The sequence below is a fragment of the Schistocerca gregaria genome, chromosome 4, assembly GCF_023897955.1.
Source record: "Schistocerca gregaria isolate iqSchGreg1 chromosome 4, iqSchGreg1.2, whole genome shotgun sequence".
Taxonomy (NCBI): Eukaryota; Metazoa; Arthropoda; class Insecta; order Orthoptera; family Acrididae; genus Schistocerca; species Schistocerca gregaria.
Genome location: NC_064923.1, coordinates 213,617,365 through 213,639,422, shown reverse-complemented (window position 1 = coordinate 213,639,422; position 22,058 = coordinate 213,617,365). Strand labels below are relative to the sequence as shown.

The 22,058-nt window shown below is 41.8% G+C and overlaps 1 protein-coding gene across 1 annotated transcript in view; it reads left to right on the top strand.

Moving 5' to 3' along the window:
- The window catches only part of LOC126266783 (synaptic vesicle glycoprotein 2C-like), a 329,005-nt gene that overhangs the window by 295,857 nt on the left and 11,090 nt on the right, over positions 1–22,058 (top strand). Inside the window, exons 10-11 of the mRNA XM_049971322.1 lie at positions 4,534–4,693; positions 8,800–8,927. Coding sequence (XP_049827279.1) covers positions 4,534–4,693; positions 8,800–8,927 — 288 coding nt within the window. The remainder of the gene's footprint in view (positions 1–4,533; positions 4,694–8,799; positions 8,928–22,058) is intronic.

Genomic DNA, 22,058 nt, shown 5'->3' with positions numbered 1-22,058 from the left:
ATTTGTAAAATCTGAAGAACAGCTACGAAATTGGACGACCAGCTTCTTCCGCAAAAAGGGATGGAAAACATGTCTCATGTCGCATGAAATGCCTTTACTCCGTAACATATCACTATTTTCAGCGGGCGATATTAAAAGCTCCCCCCCATGAACCATGGACCTTGCCGTTGGTGGGGAGGCTTGCGTGCCTCAGCGATACAGATGGCCGTACCGTAGGTGCAACTACATCGGAGGGGTATCTGTTGAGAGGCCAGACAAACGTGTGGTTCCTGAAGAGGGGCAGCAGCCTTTTCAGTAGTTGCAGGGGCAACAGTCTGGATGATTGACTGATCTGGCCTTGCAACTTTAACCAAAACGGCCTTGCTGTGCTGGTACTGCGAACGGCTGAAAGCAAGGGGAAACTACAGCCGTAATTTTTCCCGAGGACATGCAGCTGTACTGTATGACTAAATGATGATGGCATCCTCTTGGGTAAAATATTCCGGAGGTAAAATAGTCCCCCATTCGGATCTCCGGGCGGGGACTACTCAGGAGGATGTCGTTATCAGGAGAAAGAAAACTGGCGTTCTACGGATCGGAGCGTGGAATGTCAGATCCCTTAAACGGGCAGGTAGGTTAGAAAATTTAAAAAGGGAAATGGATAGGTTGAAGTTAGATATAGTGGGAATTAGTGAAGTTCGGTGGCAGGAGGAACAAGACTTCTGGTCAGGTGACTACAGGGTTATAAACACAAAATCAAATAGGGGGAATGCAGGAGTAGGTTTAATAATGAATAGGAAAATAGGAATGCGGGTAAGCTACTACAAACAGCATAGTGAACGCATTATTGTGGCCAAGATAGATACGAAGCCCACACCTACTACAGTAGTACAAGTTTATATGCCAACTAGCTCTGCAGATGATGAAAAAATTGAAGAAATGTACGATGAAATAAAAGAAATTATTCAGATAGTGAAGGGAGACGAAAATTTAATAGTAATGGGTGACTGGAATTCGAGTGTAGGAAAAGGGAGGGAAGGAAACATAATAGGTGAATATGGATTGGGGCTAAGAAATGAAAGAGGAAGCCGCCTAGTAGAATTTTGCACAGAGCACAACTTAATCATAGCTAACACTTGGTTTAAGAATCATGAAAGAAGGTTGTATACGTGGAAGAACCCTGGAGATACTAAAAAGTATCAGATAAATTATATAATGGTAAGACAGAGATTTAGGAACCAGGTTTTAAGTTGTAAGACATTTCCAGGGGCAGATGTGGACTCTGACCACAATCTATTGGTTATGACCTGCAGATTAAAACTGAAGAAACTGCAAAAATGTGGGAAATTAAGGAGATGGGACCTGGATAAACTGAAAGAACCAGAAGTTGTACAGAGTTTCAGGGAGAGCATAAGGGAACAATTGACAGGAATAGGGGAAAGAAATACAGTAGAAGAAGAATGGGTAGCTCTGAGGGATGAAGTAGTGAAGGCAGCAGAGGATAAAGTAGGTACAAAGACGAGGGCTGCTAGAAATCCTTGGGTAACAGAAGAAATATTGAATTTAATTGATGAAAGGAGAAAATATAAAAATGCAGTAAATGAAGCAGGCAAAAAGGAATACAAACGTCTCAAAAATGAGATCGACAGGAAGTGCAAAATGGCTAAACAGGGATGGCTAGAGGACAAATGTAAGGATGCAGAAGCTTATCTCACTAGAGGTAAGATAGATACTGCCTACAGGAAAATTAAAGAGACCTTTGGAGAGAAGAGAACCACTTCTATGAATATCAAGAGCTCAGATGGCAACCCAGTTCTAAGCAAAGAAGGGAAGGCAGAAAGGTGGAAGGAGTATATAGAAGGTTAATACAAGGGCGATGTACTTGAGGACAATATTATGGAAATGGAAGAGGATGTAGATGAAGACGAAATGGGAGATACGATACTGCGTGAAGAGTTTGACAGAGCACTGAAAGACCTGAGTCGAAACAAGGCCCCCGGAGTAGACAACATTCCATTAGAACTACTGACGGCCTTGGGAGAACCAGTCCTGACAAAACTTTACCAGCTGGTGAGCAAGATGTATGAGACAGGCGAAATACCCTCAGACTTCAAGAAGAATATAATAATTCCAATCCCAAAGAAAGCAGGTGCTGACAGATGTGAAAATTACCGAACTATCAGTTTAATAAGCCACGGCTGCAAAATACTAACGCGAATTCTTTACAGACGAATGGAAAAACTGGTAGATGCGGACCTCGGGGAGGATCAGTTTGGATTCCGTCGAAATGTTGGAACACGTGAGGCAATACTGACCTTACGACTTATCTTAGAAGAAAGATTAAGAAAAGGCAAACCTAGGTTTCTAGCATTTGTAGACTTAGAGAAAGCTTTGTGACAATGTTGACTGGAATACTCTTTTTCAAATTCTAAAGGTGGCAGGGGTAAAATACAGGGAGCGAAAGGCTATTTACAATTTGTATAGAAACCAGATGGTAGTCATAAGAGTCGAGGGGCATGAAAGGGAAGCAGTGGTTGGGAAAGGAGTGAGACAGGGTTGTAGCCTCTCCCCGATGTTATTAAATCTGTATATTGAGCAAGCAGTAAAGGAAACAAAAGAAAAATTTGGAGTAGGTATTAAAATTCATGGAGACGAAGTAAAAACTTTGAGGTTCGCCGATGACATTGTAATTCTGTCAGAGACGGCAAAGGACTTGGAAGAGCAGTTGAACGGAATAGACAGTGTCTTGAAAGGAGGATATAAGATGAACATTAACAAAAGCAAAACGAGGATAATGGAATGTAGTCAAAGTAAATCGGGTGATGCTGAGGGAATTAGATTAGGAAATGAGACACTTAAAGTAGTAAAGGAGTTTTGCTATTTAGGAAGTAAAATATCTGATGATGGTCGAAGTAGAGAGGATATAAAATGTAGACTGGCAATGGCAAGGAAAGCGTTTCTGAAGAAGAGAAATTTGTTAACATCGAATGTAGATTTAAATGTCAGGAAGTCGTTTCTGAAAGTATTTGTATGTAGCCATGTATGGAAGTGAAACATGGACTATAACTAGTCTGGACAAGAAGAGAATAGAAGCTTTCGAAATGTGGTGCTACAGAAGAATGCTGAAGATAAGGGGGATAGATCACGTAACTAATGAGGAGGTATTGAATAGGATTGGGGAGAAGAGAAGTTTGTGGCACAACTTGACTAGAAGAAGGGATCGGTTGGTAGGATATGTCCTGAGGCATCAAGGGATCACAAATTTAGCATTGGAGGGCAGCGTGGAGGGTAAAAATCATAGAGGGAGACCAAGAGATGAATACAGTAAGCAGATTCAGAAGGATGTAGGTTGCAGTAGGTACTGGGAGATGAAGCAGCTTGCACAGGATAGAGTAGCATGGAGAGCTGCATCAAACCAGTCTCAGGACTGAAGACAACAACAACAACAACAACAACATATTAAAAGCTAAGGCACTGTAAAATTTCATTCGTATTAGAAATAATCCAAAAAGGATAATTTTATGTATGACGCTGGTTTGGTTATTTAACCATCTACAGTCTATGTTGAGGTAAAAATATAAGTTTAGCGGTGAAGCTCCAACGTCAGTGTGTACTTACGGTTCATGAATGGTGCTTGAGGAATAATTGACCTTTGAATGAATTTCTCTCCAGGTGAAAAGTAAAGTAGTAAGGCATTAATAGCTGGGAGAATTCAAAGGACAGGTTTAACCGGATGATTGGAAAGATTTTTCCTATCCTTCACTCTTTCATGCACCTTTCCGTTGCGAAGTATGAGAGCTTTGTATGTAGGTTTATCATTTAAGTGTAGGTGGCTGTAATGGAAGTGCATTTGTAGAGTCATATTCGTGCTGGAGATGATATGAGAAGGGAGAGTTTGAAAACTGGAGCCGGCACATAGCCTAATCCTCTCGAAGGGCACGAAGAGGGCCCCAGGGCTTAGCGTCCCCATCACATAAGCAGATCACCACCAACAGTATCACATTCTCTTCAAGAGACACTGGGGACAGTTTTGGAATTTAACCCAGGATATTAGCAAAGACTGGTGACTACGAACTTCACGCCACCACCTCTCCTCAGCTCGCCGGCCACAAACCGGCAGCGAAAAATCATCTAACATCAGGATTCGAACCGGCTTATCTCCGAGTCGAACGCTACCACGGAGGCGCGCGTTAGCGACCTCGGATACAAAGGCGGGTTGTGCAGGGTATCTTTGGTATTAAGATGATGGAGGCACGTCATTTTGCACAACACCTCAGACTCAGCACACCGAGTAAAGCAGTTACTGTAATTTTTCAGACAGTGTCCAACAGCCGCTTGTACATCAACTCCATCATCGTGGGCGCGGTGTTGGCACTGGGCTACAGCTGCGCGGGCCAGTTCGTCAACTGGCTGGGCTACCGGACTCTAATGAGTGAGTACGACACCGGCCAGCGCGAACGTTCAGACGTTTGCTCAGCCGGTGGTTTTTAGCCATTAGCCACAGTTCTATGTTTTGGGATTAGACTGAGCTGACAAGCTGTGTGTGTCTTGCAGTGATCTGCTTCTTCTCGAGCGGAGCGTTCGGCATCGGCGTCCAGTGGTCTACCAACGCCGAGCTGACGCTGGCCATGCTGTCGCTGTACCTGGCGCTCGTCGGCATCTGCTCCACCTGCATGATGGGTGTCGTCGTCACCATATTCCCCACCTCTCTAAGGTACGCCGTCCGTAACAGGAAGTAGAGAAGACCGACGGCAGTGGCGTAATTTGTTAAGACGACTTTGCCATGTTCAGGTAAGTAGCAATACACTGAATCTAGCCTAATGCCATGGGACGTGGTATAGGTGTTTAGATGTTCGGAAGGAATGGGTTTAAAACCCTAACTCTGATTTTATATGGTTTCTCTAATCAAAAGGGGTGATAGCCAAAATGCTTACATTGAAGAGGCCACTGTCGAATAATATTCTCTGTCCTTTAAATGAAAAGAAAAGATTTAAAATACGTCAAATGAAGCGTGCAAAAGAACACAGATGTCTAAAAAGTGAGACTGAGAAACTTTCAAAATGGCGAAACAGTAATGGCTAAAGGAAAAATACAAACCTGTAGATTCCTGAATGACTATGAGAAAGGTAGACGACGCGTATAGGAAAATTCACCGTTGGATATAGGAGAAGCACCTGTACGAATATTAAGAGCTATAATGGTAGTCCGTTACAAAGCAAAGGAGGAACAGCTAAAAGGAGGGAGGACTATGTAGAAGGCTATACAACGGAAGAAAGAAGACAATAGTGTAGAAATGGAAGAGGAAGCGGATGAAGGTGACGTGGGAGATGGTATATCGCAAAGAGAGTAGTGAAGGACCTAAGTCCACACAAGGAGTAGGCGATATTCCGTCAGAGCTACTGAGGTCCTAGGGAGAACAAGCCGTGACAAAACCATACCACCTATTATGCAGGATATATAAGACAGCTGAAATGATCCCAGACTTCAATAAGAACGTAAGGTTTCAGTTAAAAAGAAGGCAGATACCAACAGGTATGAATGTTACCAAACTATCTGTTTAGTAAGTGGTGGTGGTAAAATACTGATTCGAATTAAATATAAAACAATGTAAAGGCCTGTAGAAGTCGACCTTGGGGACTATCAATTACGGTTCTTCAGAAATATAAGAACATGCAAAGCAATAGTGACGCTTCGACTTAGGTTGGAGAATAGCTACTCTGCGTTTACAGCCTTTTTGGATTCAGAGGAAGCTCGAATGGAATTTTTTTGCTGTTGTCTTTAGTATGAAGACTGGTTTGATGCATCCCTCCATACTACGCTATCGTGTGCAAGCCTCCCTTTCTCCTGTGAACTACTGCAACTAACATCCTTCTGAATCTGCTTATTGTATTAATCTCTTGGTCTCCCTCTACGATATTTATCTCCCAATATACTTCCTTCCAGTACTAAACTGGAGATTTCTTGATGTCTCAGAGTGTGTCCTATCAACCGATTCATTCTTCTAATCAGGTTGAGCCACAAATTTTTCTTCTCTCCAATTCTGTTCAGCAACTCCTTATTAAATACACGACCCATCGATCTAATCTTCAACATTCACCTGTAGCACCCCATTTCAAAAACCTCATTCTCCTTCTTGTCTCAACTGTTTATCATCCATTTTTTTACTTTCGTACATGGCTGCACTCCGTACAAATCCTTTCAGAACAAACTTCCTAACACCTTAATCTTGATTCGATGTTAACAAATGTCTCTTGTTCAGAAACGCTTTTCTTGACATTGCCAGTCTACATTTCATACTTTTTCTTCTTCGGCCATTATTAGTTATTTTACTGCCCGAGTAGAAAACTCATCTACTACTTTAAGTGTATCATTACTTAATCTAATTCCTTAACATCACTTGATTTAATTTTACATTACATTATAATTTTGTTGTTGTTTTTGTTTGTCTTGAGTATTCATCTTGACTGGACTATACTCTTTTAAATTTGGAACATGTTGTTGTTGTGGTCTTCAGTCCTGAGACTGGTTTGATGCAGCTCTCCATGCTACTCCATACTGTGCAAGCTTCTTCATCTCCGAGTAACTACTACAACCTACATCCTTCTGAATCTGCTTACTGTATTTATCTCTTGGTCTCTCTCTACGACTTTTACCCTCAACGATTCCCTCCAATACTAATTTATAACATACTCTTTTAATTTCTGCAAATTGAGGTATAAAATACAGGTAGCGTTGAGGAATTTTCAACTTGTGCAAAATCCAGGCTTCATTTAAGTATCGAGTTACAAACAAAAGAAGTGGTAGATACGAAGAGAGTGTGACAGTATTGTGTCGTGTATCTGATGTTATTTAATGTGTGAGCAATCATGAAGAAAACCAAGAAGAAATTGGTGAATCGGTATCTGATGTTATTTAATGTGTGCAATGAGCAATCATGAAGGAAACCAAGAAGAAATTGTTGAATGGAAGTAGAGTTTAGGAACAAGAAATAAAAAGTTTGAGGTTTTCCATTGACAATGTAATTCTGGAAGAGGGCAGATGACGTGGAATAGCTGTTGTACGTAATGGATAGTCTAGAAAGCTGATTATAAGGGCTACATCAACAGAAATACAACAAATGTAATGAACGAAGTCGAATTAAATCCAACGGTGCAGAGGGAATGAGATTTGGAAACAAGACTTTAAAATTAGGTGATGATGTTTATTTGGGCAGGAAAATTACTGACTGTGGTTGAAGTAGGGAATACATAAAATGCTGACTGGCAGTAGAAATGCGAATTTAAATGTTAGGGACTGTTTTTGGAAGGTGAGGAAGTGAAACATAGTGATCAAGAAGAGAATAGAAGCTTTTGAAAGGTGGTGCTACAGGGGAGTGCTGAATATCAGATAGGTATATCGGATAAGTAATGATGAGGTAATTAATAGAACTGAAGAGAAAGATACGGCATAATTTGATAACTTGATTTAACGAAGTGGAGGGGGGTTAAAATTATAGAGGGAAGCCAAGCATTGTATGTAGTAAGCTAGTACAATTGGTTGTATGTTCCAATAGTTACGTGGAGATGAATAGGCTTGCATAGAATACACTAGCAAGGAGAGCTGTAGCAAACCGATCTTCGGATTAACGAGCAGAACACTAAGATCAGAGCATGATAGAGGATGTTAAATAGAACAAGATTTTCACCATAACCAAATGCCGGAAATCCATATTTTGGAGCTGCAGCCACAAAACGACGGCCAATCAGCAACGAGTACACGAATGTAATCACTGTTAGAATGTTACAGGCTACAACAATCATTGAGGAATTTTCGAGACGGCAAACCAATCATCTCTTTCAATAAGTAAATATTTTGTGACCACAAAGGCATATATTTCGTTCATTTGCGGCAAAAATTATATTAATAGAAAGAATAATATCTAAAATTTAATTGTTTTTCAGTTACCAATAACTTTACAGCTGTTTACCGACTTCTTGGAACAGAAGTTCATCCCTACTCTCTGTAAATTAACAGAACTTTAAAAATACATTTAGATATCATTAAAAACACAGCGTCTTGTAGCATCATATATTGACTATGTCCCTTCCATGCTGTTTTTGTTGTGCCGCTTTTTATCTTAACAAATTAATGGCATTTAGTTAATGGTTTTAATAGTGCATTGCGCATTTCCGAGTTTCCTTACGTGGCAAAAGTTACTCGATTCGATGTTATCAACTACTCTGAGTTTATAGTCACATGTTTTCAATCTATTAAAGCCGTGATCAGGTTAAAATTCAAATATTGGAACCCCAGAATTTTGTTCTAGATGCACTAGTTGAAATCGATGTCGTGACGCATAGAGAGGTAGTCCAACAAAAATAGCCCACACGTTCATACAACTTCTGTCTTATGAATGCTTATTAGTGGTTGAGCTATACGGAAGGATATTTCAAATACAGAAACGCTATGTCACTGTACCACGGAAACTTAGTAATGTCACTCCACCACATGGGGGGATGGGTACCCCACGACACAGCAATTTCCTTTGTATACCGAACCAAGATAAGGCCATTTTGATCGTTTTTGTCAGTTTCTGTAAGTCGACAACATCGTGAAAAATTTCTATGCACGTACAGCTAAGTCGTGCCACTGTACAACGTTCTTTCAGTTATAATCGAAAATACTTTACTAATGTGAATTTATTTTTGTTTTTCTCGTTGAGGAAACATCCCTCAAGGACCCTTAAAGTAATTCCCATATGCTATCAAGAATTCTACCCAATCACTACTTCAATGGATTTTATCTTCTGTCAGTTAGAACTTGGTCGTTTCTCTATTACAGGACCACGGCTGTCAGCCTGACCATGATGTTCGGCCGAATCACTGCTTTAGCAGGCAACGTCATCTTCCCTGTGCTGCTGGACCTAAGCTGTCAGCTGCCCTTCTTCCTTGTTAGCGGTGTCAATATAGGTAAGCAGTATTCTGACTGCCAGCTGAATTTTGGGAAAGAGTGGAAAGTACGAGATTTATTTCACGGTGAGTAGTTATACCACGTGAGGCCAAACCTCAGACCTCTTCCTATATGCGCATCCAGTGACGCCTGTGGGCTGAGGATGACACGGCGGCCGGTCGGAACCGTTGAGGCTTCCAAGGCCTGTTTGGTCGGAGGTTAGTGTTACATTCCTTAGAGGTTTCTACGTTCCACATTCAGTGTAGATAACAAACCTATTGACATACGACGCCTTTCTATAAAAGGTCAGGTCTTCTGGTGTTTACTAACAAGTTTTTGTTGTTAATGGAAAACGACAATAATCAGTAAAGTTCTGTACGTCTTGTTATCTACCGTTCTGTATCTCACAGAGTCTTTAGGAAACTAAACATCACAAATGGGGCATAATTTTTTAGTTATTGTTGATTTTCACGATACTACATGCACTCTTTACAGTAAAAAGTTCGTTACAAATCAGTATAAACGCTAGTATGCACACACGTCCGATATCTTATTCAGAAGCGACGCTTGGTGGCCGTATGGGGAGCTGCTACCTCTGGAGGCAACAAAAAACAAGACGCAGTGTCGCGACTGTTATGTTAGACCGTGGTTGTTGCTGGCACCCTAGTTACTGTGCTGACGTCACTTACGCAGCAGGAATAAAATTAGTTTCGGAATATTATGGATGGCCATTGTACGGTTTTCAGAGGACTAAGTACGTCTCACGGAAGTGCTCTGGCATTTTCGAGACAGATAAAATGCCTCATAGCTCAATTTTGCGGACGTTCGTTTACGGGATTTTTTTTTAGTATTTTTTCTACAGTATTGTGTAAGAATTCAGGAGACTGTTTTAGTCCTTTGTACATTCCGTATTTCTGCAAGCTAAACTCTATACCTACGAATAAATATGAATGCCGGCCTGTAATTTATGAGCAGCTGGCAAGTTGGCTTAGGCTCAGCCCATACTAGCGTGTAAGGGAGGTGGTAACTGTAGCTCTGGTCTGTGTATCGTATTAGTAAAACCGTAGACAGCTGGTCAATCCACTCACGCATCATATATCTCAGCATTAATGTCAGAACCCTACGTCGCTACCTTGTAGCAGTTGCAAAACAGTGCGGAAACAAAAATACCTGAACCGTATGGCATCAACATAAAAGAGTACGAAATTAATTTTAAGCAAAACGAGATGTAGTAATTAGAGATTTCAGTAATAGAAACGTGTCAAATAAAATACTTAACACGGAATCGCTATTTGCAAAATAGACAAAACTATTACTCACGGGTAATTTAATCTTGTAAAGTGAGGGTCTCACCTTTTTGGCAATTCGTATTCCATATGTCTTGAAGAGTGAGGTTTTCTTGCGTCTGCACCATAAAGTGTGATTTTTTAAATATCACGTCACTATTTGTTTCTGAACAAGGCAACGCAAGCTCGTGTTTATCCACTGTCTCACAAAATTTGGAAATTTGTGGCAAGGGCTTATAGGACCAAACTGCTGAGGTCATCGGTCCCTAAGCTTACACACTACTTAACTTAAACTAATTTACACTAAGGACGACACACACACCCATGCCCGAGGGAGGAATCGAACCTCCGACGGGGGTAGCCGCGCGGACGTGACATGATGCCTCAGACCGCGAGGACCGTGATAAGACGCCATAGGCCACGCGGCTACCCGCACGGCTCCTTGTCTCACACAATGGGATTGTAATACTCATGCACTTACTGTGGAAATACTGGTGTATTTCTGTTTTTCACTATTATTCAGTTAATTATACGAAACATGTGCGTACCGTCGGTGACTGAACGTTGGTAGACTTACTGAAAAAGGACCTGATTGGGTACGACAGCAATTTTTCATTTCTTGTATAGAAATTGCAAGTCTTTCTTCTCACCAGCGGTCTGGTTTTCACTCACGATCTGCGATTGGAGAGGCACACTAATGTGTTTAGTATTCCGCTCCTTTTACAGGCCTATCCAGAACTCTAACGACAAAACTGCGGATTTCCTTCAAGAATATTTTGAGTAACCTTGGGCTCTGGCGCGTTTTTACAGGCAGAAATGTAATTATCGATTATTGTTTGTTACCTCACTTACTTTGTTTCTGTAAAAATATCTTCAAGTCAGTGAAAAACGTGTAATACAGGACCCTCATTACGCAGAAGTAACGGTTCTTCCCAGGCGCCATCGATGTACCGCTGTTCCCTTTACTTATTTTTCAATAAACGTATACACAAGAAACATTTCAGGCAGCTCTTCATCAGTAAATTTATCCACACTGTTGCTTACGACAGTAGCGTACACTTGAAGCACAAAAATGGCCAGTGGTGATCGCAGCCAGAATAAAAGTCTCGTGCAGCACTGACGCGAATGAAACGCAGCACGTTACATTTTTCCAATTTTTCTGTTTACCTTGTAAACATGCAGAAGAGGATACAATACCTAATAATAACAGTAAAATGAGGTAACAAATAACTTAAAGAACTGAAAATTTCTTCAACAGGTAGCACCTAATCCAGATCTGTTCCACGAACGCGCAAAAATTTTTCTGCAAATAGGTTGTGCTGGCATTATTTATCGGTATAGAGCGTGTTAACCGAAAAGATAAGTGCTGAATAAACACGGCGCAGGATTTATATGTGAAGTGTCTCATGTTCGAATCCATACGGATATCCATCATTTCTCTCACCCTTCTGGTTCAACAATTTGCTGTTTGAGAACCGTAGTACGTTCAATAATGTGCAGCTGATTCCTTACAAAACATGCGATTATGCGATTGAATTTTACCTGTAAATCAGTCACTTCTGATGGAGAATGAAATCCCTGGCCGGCCAATGTGACGTAGCGGTTCTAGGCGCTTCAGTCTGGAACCGCGCGACCCGTACGGTCGCAGGTTCGAATCCTGACTCAGGCATGGATGTGTGTGATGTCTTAAGTTAGTTAGGTTTAAGTAGTTCTAAGTTCTAGGGGACTAATGAACTCAGATGTTAAGTTCCATAGTGCTCAGAACCATTTGAACTCCCTGGAGTGGAAAACTTTAATTTACTATCTCTGTTTCACGTAATATTTGAGAATTATTCATCAAGTGTCATTAATACCACACAGTAAGGGACATACTGACATACTGGAGAACCCAGTAGACGTGGTAGAACTGGACTTGAGAGTGTAACAACAATGAAACTTGAAACTTCCTGGCAGATTAAAACTGTGTGCCCGACCGAGACTCGAACTCGGGACCTTTGCCTTTCGCGGGCAAGTGCTCTAACATCTGAGCTACCGAAGCACGACTCACGCCCGCTACTCACAACTTTACTTCTGCCAGTATCCGTCTTCTACCTTCCAAACTTTACAGAAGCTCTCCTGCGAACCTTGCAGAACTAGCACTCTTGAAAGAAAGGATATAGCGGAGACATGGCTTAGTCACAGCCTGGGGGCTGTTTCCAGAATGAGATTTTCACTCTGCAGCGGAGTGTGCGCTGATATGAAACTTCCTGGCAGATTAAAACTGTGTGCCCGACCGAGACTCGAACTCGGGACCTTTGCCTTTCGCGGGCAAGTGCTCTACCATCTGCAAGGTTCGCAGGAGAGCTTCTGTAAAGTTTGGAAGGTAGGAGACGGATACTGGCAGAAGTAATCTCATTCTGTAACAACAATGTTTAGACAATGGACTTATCAACAAGCCACAGTAAAATAATTATTTAAACGCGAAACAGTTGAAACATGCTTCTTCGTTTCGCGGGTCGGTGGATAAGGATCGACGCCGGCTTCGGGAGACCGGACTACGAAGCAATCGTGCGGCCATCGAGAAGCCCGTGATGATCTTCGACTATATGGGTTAGCATTTACCGAAGACAGTATTTATCGTGGCTGGCGGAACGTGATATTTTCGAACGAATCGATACTGTAATCGGCGAATGATAGTTCGGAAGGGGTATACAGTCCGCAAGGTGCCCAGTGTCGACACCAAATACATCCAAAAGTCACAACGCGAAGGCCGTTCGATAGTGGGAGTTTGCAGCTGGATGTGTTACCGTCGACTTTGATCCTTCACAGCATAAATAGTCCATTTGATACTGCCCATGTAACCTAATTACGACGAATATTATTCTACCATCAATGAAACAATCAGGGAGAAAAACCATGTTCAGAGTGAGTGAGAAGCCCTGCTAAACCCGCAGGACAGGACAGGTAGTTGAAGTTGTGGAGAGGGATCAAAGTAGGAGGCTGTCAGTTACACTCGAACATACAACCTTTTATTTGATCAAACATTACAAAAGCCAAGAAAAAATAAAGAAAAAATACAGCTTTAGTTTTGGAACTTAATTAGCGGCAGAATGTGCCTTACAATCTCGTGCCTTACGGGCAAGACCACTTTAATTTAAAAACGGCTGAAAGGCAATAACTTAAAGCTCAACAAAAATCAGAAATTTGAAAGTTAAAGCCTTATCTTAAAACAGTTCCTTAATTAGGCAGAAGGCCCAACACTTAAGACTCAATAACATTAATTTTAAAAATGCCAAAGGCTTTGCGTGAAACAGTTCGTAAAATAAGGCTAAAGGTCAAAACCATATGACGCCTTAAGGGAAAAACAACCTTAATCTAAAAATCGGCTAGAAGCCAGAGAAGTACAAACAACAAAGCAAACAATAAAATGCAGAACACCCAAGGGCGCTCAGAAGTTCTGAGGGTCGGCCTGGAATTCAAGCACTAACACGCTTAGGTGAGACAGGCAGTCGGCCCAACCATTGTCAATCCGATGATAACCCAACCGACAGACAGTCAACGGACCCACCGACAAGATAAGCTCCGCTTCACGCGACCGGCATACAATAGGGAGTTCAATGGAACAACGTAGACGGTATTTAGCTGTCAAACTACACACTGTGCTGGACAGCGACAACACGATGAGAAATGTATGTCAGGGCCAGGGCAAGTAACTGGAATGTTAACAGCCACAAGGCAAGAGATTCCGCTGGTGCACTTCAATTCAAACAACTAAGTACAGTTAATCTCCACCGGAGGGTGGCTAAAATTTGCCAACATGAAAACACACGTCGTTGCTCACGGGAATATCCCAACAGCCGACAACGAACTCCGAACGACACGGTATGAACAGTCGTGACTTGCTGGTAGATTATGTCAAAACTGAACTTTCATGTCCAGGATAGGTGAGCCACGATTCTCGTAGCAATGGGAACAGCACCACACACTCCGACGCTGCATAGAGGCCATCAGCGGGCCCAGCCAAACAATGCAACGCGGAGATTTTCTCGCTGCTCCACGCCAACCGACCAACAAATCGCACCCAAGCGCCAGGCCAAGGGTAGTCCAATGTGCGAATATCGATACACACTGCGACTGCCACCCACGGAAAGATAAGATAACAGCATAATCGCGATAACTGAGGGAGACTAAACACAGAATAGCAACTAAAATTAATCAAACGCATAGCATGAGCTAGCCACGGCTCATCGAGTAATCTCCTATACAATACACATCTCAGCCATGGTGCAGGAGTGGTTTGCAGAACAGAATGAGATTTCTCTTCTCCATCGCTATCCTTCTACAGCATCCTACTGAAAAAGTGTGGGCAGAAATGAAACGAACCGAACCGAACAAAGCCAGGAAAGTGGTGTGACTCAGCGCCAAGAATTCTTACTGACCTTTGGAACGGAAACCTAGCTGTCTGGGTAGAGGTGGCAGAATGTTGACCGTCCTTGAGGGGATTTAGACGGGCAAAGAAACCACATGCTGTGTCTTTTGAGGGCCGAAAATATCTTAATAAGATTGGTGAACTTTTCGTTCTGTTAATTTCGTGATTCCTACAAACTACACAAAATAACGAAGCAACGCAGAAAAATTGCACTACGTCAGATAAGAGTCAAACCTTGCATGTTAGACCATCGACTATACCAGTGTTGCAGCTGCCGATATTTACACGCTCTTATCGCTCTTGACTCCACAGTACGAAATTAAGCGCTTTCACTAGTAGTGCTAAGCATGACATAGTGCAATTTTTTGCTTGTTTTTAGAAAGTGCATTCTTATGCTAAGTGTCAAAGAGCTCCTAATTCTGCTGCTGTAATCATAATTATAAGTACTTTATTTTTATTGGCGGATCTGTACACCCCATACCGTGACTGACTCTTGCGTAACATGGTGGGTAATTGAGATTTCAGCCACTTTTTGTGCAGTCAAATGTAACAGGCTTGCTGTAGGAAATTGGGAAATTTGCGGCAAGTTCTATGGGACCAAACTATTGAGTTCATAGGTCCCTACGCTTACACACTACTTCATCTAACTCTAACTAACGTACACTAAGGAAAACACACACGCCAGTGCCCAAGGGAGGACTCGAACCTCCGATGGGGCGAGCCGCGCCAACTGTGGCAAGGTGCCACAGACCGCTGGGCAACCCAGCTCGGCTTGCTGTAGTATCCTCGCACTGAGGAGTGATCGAATACACTTTTAAAAGAGAAACATTGTTAACAAAACCAAACTTAATAATAATTTCCTTTAATGAGCATACACGCAACTAGCCAGCCGGTGTGGCCGAGCGGTTCTAGGCGCTTCAGTCTGGAACCGCGCGACCGCTACGGTCACAGGTTCGAATCCTGATTCAGGCATGGATGTGTGTGATGTCCTTAGGTTAGTTAGGTTTAAGTAGTTCTAAGTTCTAGGGGACTGATGACCTTAGAGGTTAAGTCCCCAAGTGCTCAGAGCCATTTGAACCATTTTTGAGGATGTTATATACATTCAGCTCTTCACTAATTTCCGAATTTCTGAATCTGTTAGTTCCTGGGCACCTATTTCTTTATTGTTGTTACAAACCTCATCGCCGATACTTGTATACGACTTTCTTGACGTTTGTATATAAGCCACGCATCACTTTCGCAAAGGAGCATTGGAGCTGCCATTGTCTCATAAAATTTCTGTCTTGTTTCCTTCCTTGCTTCATTTTTTTGACATCTGTTTGTTGCTCCACATATATTCTCTACTTTCATCAGTTTCTTTTCTACAGGGTGTCCAGAAAAGGGCTCCCTGATTTCAAAATTAAGTATCTCGAAAACAAAGATCGATAGAGGAATGCAGTAAACGGTATGTTTATTGTGAAAGCTGTAAGAAGTTTATACAGCAGTTTGAAACAATAGTTACAAAAGCTGCTAACAGATGGCGCTGTACGCTGTACAGCTCATATTACATACATAAGTGAAATAATCGTATGAAAACAATCTTCGCAAACAATCACATCTCAATGTTTTCAAAATGTTCACCATTGGCACTACAGAGGTGGCGCAAACGAAGAATGAAGTTCGCCATCACATTTCGTAGTGTCTCAACCGGAATGGATTCACATGCCACAGAGATCGCCGATTCAAGATCGTCCAGCGTGGCGGGGTGCTTCGGGTAGACCATGTCTTTCACTGTGCCCCACAAAAAAAAGTCACAGGGAGTCAAATCCGGCGAATATGGAGGCCAATCCATGCCTGCACGAGTAAATTTGGGATATTCCAAAGCAATGACTCGATTCCTGAAATATTCCTCAAGAAATCGAAACACTTGTTCGGTCCGATGTGGTCGGGCTCCATCTTGCATAAACCATTCAGTACCTGGTCGATCCTCTACCGCTTGCTGTGTGGCGTCAAATTGTTAAAAAATTGCAACGTAACGTGCACCAGTGACCGTTTCTCGAATGAAAAAAGGGCCAATAATGCCTCTGCTGCATACTGCAGCCCACACAGTAACTTTAGGAGAATACAGGGGATTCGCTTCACACCAATATGGCTTTTCGGAACCCCAAAATCGCCAGTTCTGCTCATTCACGTATACATTCAGGTGGAAGTGTGCTTCATCTGTAAACCAGATGCAGCCAACATCAAATCCTTCACTATCAATCATTGTGAGCATCTGATTATCAAAGGCAACCCTTTGTTGCACAGCTCGAACGGGTATGGCCTGGTGCGTTTGAATTTTGAATGGAAACGTGTGTATGCTCTTACTCAGTATTTTCTGCGTGCTGGAACGCTTCAAACCAATGTGAGATGCAATTCTACGGACGGATGACATTGGATTTCTCTGAATAATTCCAGAAACTGTGGTGATATTTTCAAGCGTAAGTGCGGTTTGCTTGCGGCCAACATGCCCCACTAGATCATCAGTTACGCTGCCTGTTCGTTGAAATTTTGCGAAGAGCGTACGAATGGTTTTCGCATCGGGTTCTTTTGGAGCATTAAATCGTGCTTGAAAACTTCGCCTTGTTGCCGTAGGACTGTCTTCTAACCTGTGGTACTCTAGCACCAGAAAAACGCGTTGTTCAATGGAGTACATGGTTGTAATCTCGGTACGCTAACATCCTTTCACGTTTCAATAGTGGAACTGATCGCTCTGGGCTTCGGATCACTATTTATACTAAGCATTACTTATGGCGATTACAGCGCCATCTATTAGCAGCTTTTGTAACTATAATTTCAATCTGCTATATAAACTTCTTACAGCTTTCACAATAAACATACCGTTTACTGCATTCCTCTATCGATCTTTGTTTTCGAGATATTTAATTTTGAAATTAGGGAGTCTTTTCTGGACACCCTGTATGTCTCCGTCATACTCATATGTAATATTATAAGCTAAAAACTTAAAAAGTCAGACCCGTCCTGTTTACATTCCAATAAACCTGAATGCTTCGATACCCTTCACGATTTCCTACTAGAAGTTTGTGATACTTCCGACGAACATCGATTTCCGAGAAGAAATTCGTCTTTCGTCAAACGAAAACGTCAAGGGCATCATTTGATGGACTTGGGAAAACTTTCAAAGACTGTTTTCCTGTCCTGTCTAGTAATAAAAAATGGAAGCGCAATCTCTTGGAAGAGACAGCAATTTTGGAATTCACATTAATTGTTATTTAAATGAGCAGTTTCTGGAAACTTCTAGTAAGCTTAAGTTACAGGAAAGTTATAAATCTTTGTGAAGGATAAGTTACTGGAAAAGCTTAAAGGCTGAATTAGAAATGCTGTCAAATACAGCAGTAAGAACTTTATTACCTCTCTCGTCCACATATTTGCGTGAAAATGCTTTTTGCTCCTACACTTATATAAAAAATAAATACAAAAACAGGCTTCTTGCCAAGAATAATTTGAGACCTTCTATAACTTCTGTGGTTCCTGGCTTAAGAGCTATGTGCCACTTATCTGTTGGGTGCAAATGTATTTGTTAAAATTAATAACTAATTTAATGAAGGAACACAAACTGCATCAAGAAAGACATACAAACTTTACTGAAAACTTTCTTGTTTCAAGTAAATGATGACATATTCTTCTTTTCGTAACGCTACAATTACTTTCTGGATGAATTTGTTACTGAAACAAGCAATTAAGATGTTAGAGATTTATGGTAATGAAATACGATGTCGTGGAAATGAAACTGAAACTTACAGTGATGTTGGAGCCCACTAGAAGTAGGTCATTCTCATTTCCCATGGGTATTACATTTAGTTTTTCTATATTTACAAGCCAAGCTCTACGGAATACCACTAGAAATAACTGTACATAGTACTTCTCGTGTCACTTCCGACAGTCTGGCGTAAATTGTTGCTCCTGATTTCCAAGACTCCAGAAATGACTCTCTCAATCTCACTGGGTTTCCCATCGACAAATACATGTCAACTTCATTGACAGTTTTCTCCTCCTCCAGTCACGACGAAAAGACAATCTTTGCATGTTTCGTTATTGAGGCTTCTTCCTCTGTAGAACATTCTGCAAGTAATATGCCACGCCTTCGTGGAGAGTAAATATTAGGTTTACTGACAATATATCGACACATTTTCCACAAAATTTTCGATTTGTATCGGCGATGACTTTCCCCCGTTACATCGATATAAAAACGACAGAATCGTATTCCGATATTTTTATTTTATATTATATTTTTTCACAATTTTCAAAAATATTTGATATTGTTTGTTCGAAATTATTCTTTTGAAATTGTAGTAAGACATACTCTTATCTTCACTGTGTGGAGTCTTACTACTTTTTGAGCTTTCCTCACATCCAATCTTTTTCTTTGACTGTATGAAGCAAGTACATATGGCACAGGAGAAGAACACCGATTGTACTGGAGGGTGGTGATGTGAATAACAAGATTTCCGATGTCAAGAAAAAGCACGCAAGTCGCGTTAAAAAACAATTTTAACACAACTAGTGTGCTGTTTCTTCACATCGAAATTATTCAAAAACATGTGCTGAAAACGATGACCAAAATTCTAAATGACAAGATTGGTCGTTTCAGTGGGCGGAGGCGTGTGAGGGGAAATGCTGACGTAATCGGCGCTACCAACAGAAACTGCAACGTGTAGCTTCACCACACAATTTCTACAACTGCTAGTTCGCTGGCGTTGGCAGAAATGTGGAAAAAGGAAGTCGACATGCAGTGCTCCAGACAAATCCAATATATGACGAAAGCGAACGATGGGCCCATTACACTTTTTATTGCGCCATTTACATGCAGTCACCATTGTTAGCAAAGCGATTATCGCCAAGCGTGAACGTGCATCGTTTTGCTATCAATTCTTGCTCTAAGGAGTTTAAGCAGCCTGTTAGTTGTTGATTTACAGAAGTCTAACAATAAATCAAAACTTAAATTTACAGCTCTAAAACTCGTATATTTACAATGTGCAGCCGTTATTTTTATCGGTAGGTATGTCGATATATTTTCTGCCGATATCTCGATACTCTTTTCGATGCATCGAGAGCCGAAAACATTTTTTAACTAGCGATATATCGGAATATCGATATTTTTAAAAATATCGACAGTCCTAGTAATTATGTTATATCGCATCCCTGCAATTAGTATATTATGCTCATGAATATACAGCTTTTCACTCTCATACGATCAGCCTTTGAGGACTTCAGTGCTGATAAAATATTTAATTAGCAAATCCACGTAACATCGTATTTACCTTAAGGTTCACCAAGTGTGGAACGTTCTGCGGTATAAACTGCGTCTCTCAGCTGCTTCAGATGACGCTCGGGTGGTACTAAGATAATAAAAGCAAATGCACTGTCTGTATTTCTATTTTTTCGCTTCTGAAATCCCAAGCGCTTGCTTTCAATAATGCTATTTCCTGCTAGTGACTGACGATATTTAGGAACATCGTCTCCTTTAAATACGATCTCTTATCCAGTGCTGGGTACTTGAAACATGTAACTACAAATTTATAGTTTCTTTCTAATTTTATTTAAACATGTGTATGGTTTTACGTAAATGGGAGTGGTTACCTTATTGTCCGCCACGTTCTCAGCACAGTGTTTCTGGAATTGGTACACCCGCGGCTCAAGCAAATACAGTATCGGACTACTGTCATTGTCTTGGTAGCAGCTAGAAATACATTGAGAAACCGAATCAATTTGTCAGCTACATGGTAATATCAGTTCTCAAGCATGTGTATTTTCTCTAGGTCACGTAAGACTTCAGGAGTTTGTTTACGCTGCGTAAACACGGATTTTAGCATCGCTTACAAAGTATTCCTACAAGTATCAATATGCTGCTTTAATGTAAAATGCAAAAGTGACTCTTTCATAAGGACCCTGCTTTTTGAATACGTTACGGCATGTTTCATTGCTTCCAACGACGCTTACACGTTAGGACAATGTTCCTGCAATCACTAACCCTCAACGGCGCGGCGTAGAACAGTGCTAAGATAGGGGATGTTACTCGGAAGACGCATTAGTTCTCATGTGCCTTTTTCACATTTGCACCTTGGTCAGTAAAGAATGTAACCCTCGAAAATTTTCTTGTAAATGTTCCTAACTTGCTCATGGTAGTTTTAGTTTCCCACTGTATGTTCGTTGCACTTTTCTCCATATCATGCGGGAGCTACAATAAATCGGACTCGATTCTTTCACTGCAACCCTCGCGAAGCTGAACGCGTAGTAAGACTCAAATAATGAGTTTTTGTGTTCGCGTCTCTCCATATGTCAGTCATGCGAGCGCACGCACCATCCTACGTATTCTGCAACACTTGGGGGATCATAGCCCTACAGTACTTGTCTGAAATTATATTCATGTCACGAGAAATTGTTGAAGGGGAAGGAAGCATGTTTCTAGCACTCGCAGTGGGGTACTGTGCTTCTTTTTCTAGCAGTATCTGTGCAAGGTAGGCCTTGAAAGTCTTCTCCTACATCTGCACTCAACAGCCGTAAATCTCTTGCACACATTCTACACACTCCTGCAGGACAATGGACCGTGCTCACTCGCGCCAGAAGGTTGCTACTACTATGGACAAAGCTATTAGGAGAAGCTTTGAAGGTATTCCTGTGTCGCAACAGGGTTATAATTCTGCCACCCTGGAAAGCTAATACCTTACAACTGCCACTACACTCTGCATAACCTGCAGATCTATTAAGATTGTTTACAACGAATTGAAAACTTTGCCATACTATGCTATCACCTGCTTTCTTCAGAGGAGTAGGGGTTCGCTCGTCCAGTTCCATGGAAACTTCTTTGCTTCCTCACTTACACTTTCTAATACTCAGGACTAGGGAGGATACTTAGCGTCTGCTATGTATTTCGAAAGTAATAAAGTACAACCCAAAAGCGCTGTCAAGGACACGAAAACAACTGAGACGTGTTTACCACCAGATCGCTTCAGTGTCTTGCGCTGAAATGTCTGCTTAGGATTGCACTCCCTGTTAATAGCGCTGTCTGTTACATCGACTCATGTTGACTCTGCGGATCGGCCAGGTACCCCAACGAGCGGCGGACCCAGATGGGGCATCGCGGTTCGCCCACTCTGCTCCCGATACACCCGACCTCGACTGTTCCCCCGCGGGAACAACAGAACAGTGCGCTCCACAGCAGGCGGCCTGGGGGGGGGGGGGGGGGTAAATGTGGCGGAATGTACGGCTCTGGTCAAAACGCGTGTAGTCCAGCCTGTCCCACTCTCCTACAGAGGTCCTACTGTGTTCAAATACTGTGTTGGGAGCGTTCCTGCGACGTGCATTTCAAATTGAATTGGTCAATCCGGTTTGTGTCAGCGAATCATATCACTGGATCGATTACTGCCTCGTGGTAGAAGCTATTCAGGAGTTAAGCTTTGTGTGCCCGAGAAAGGTCG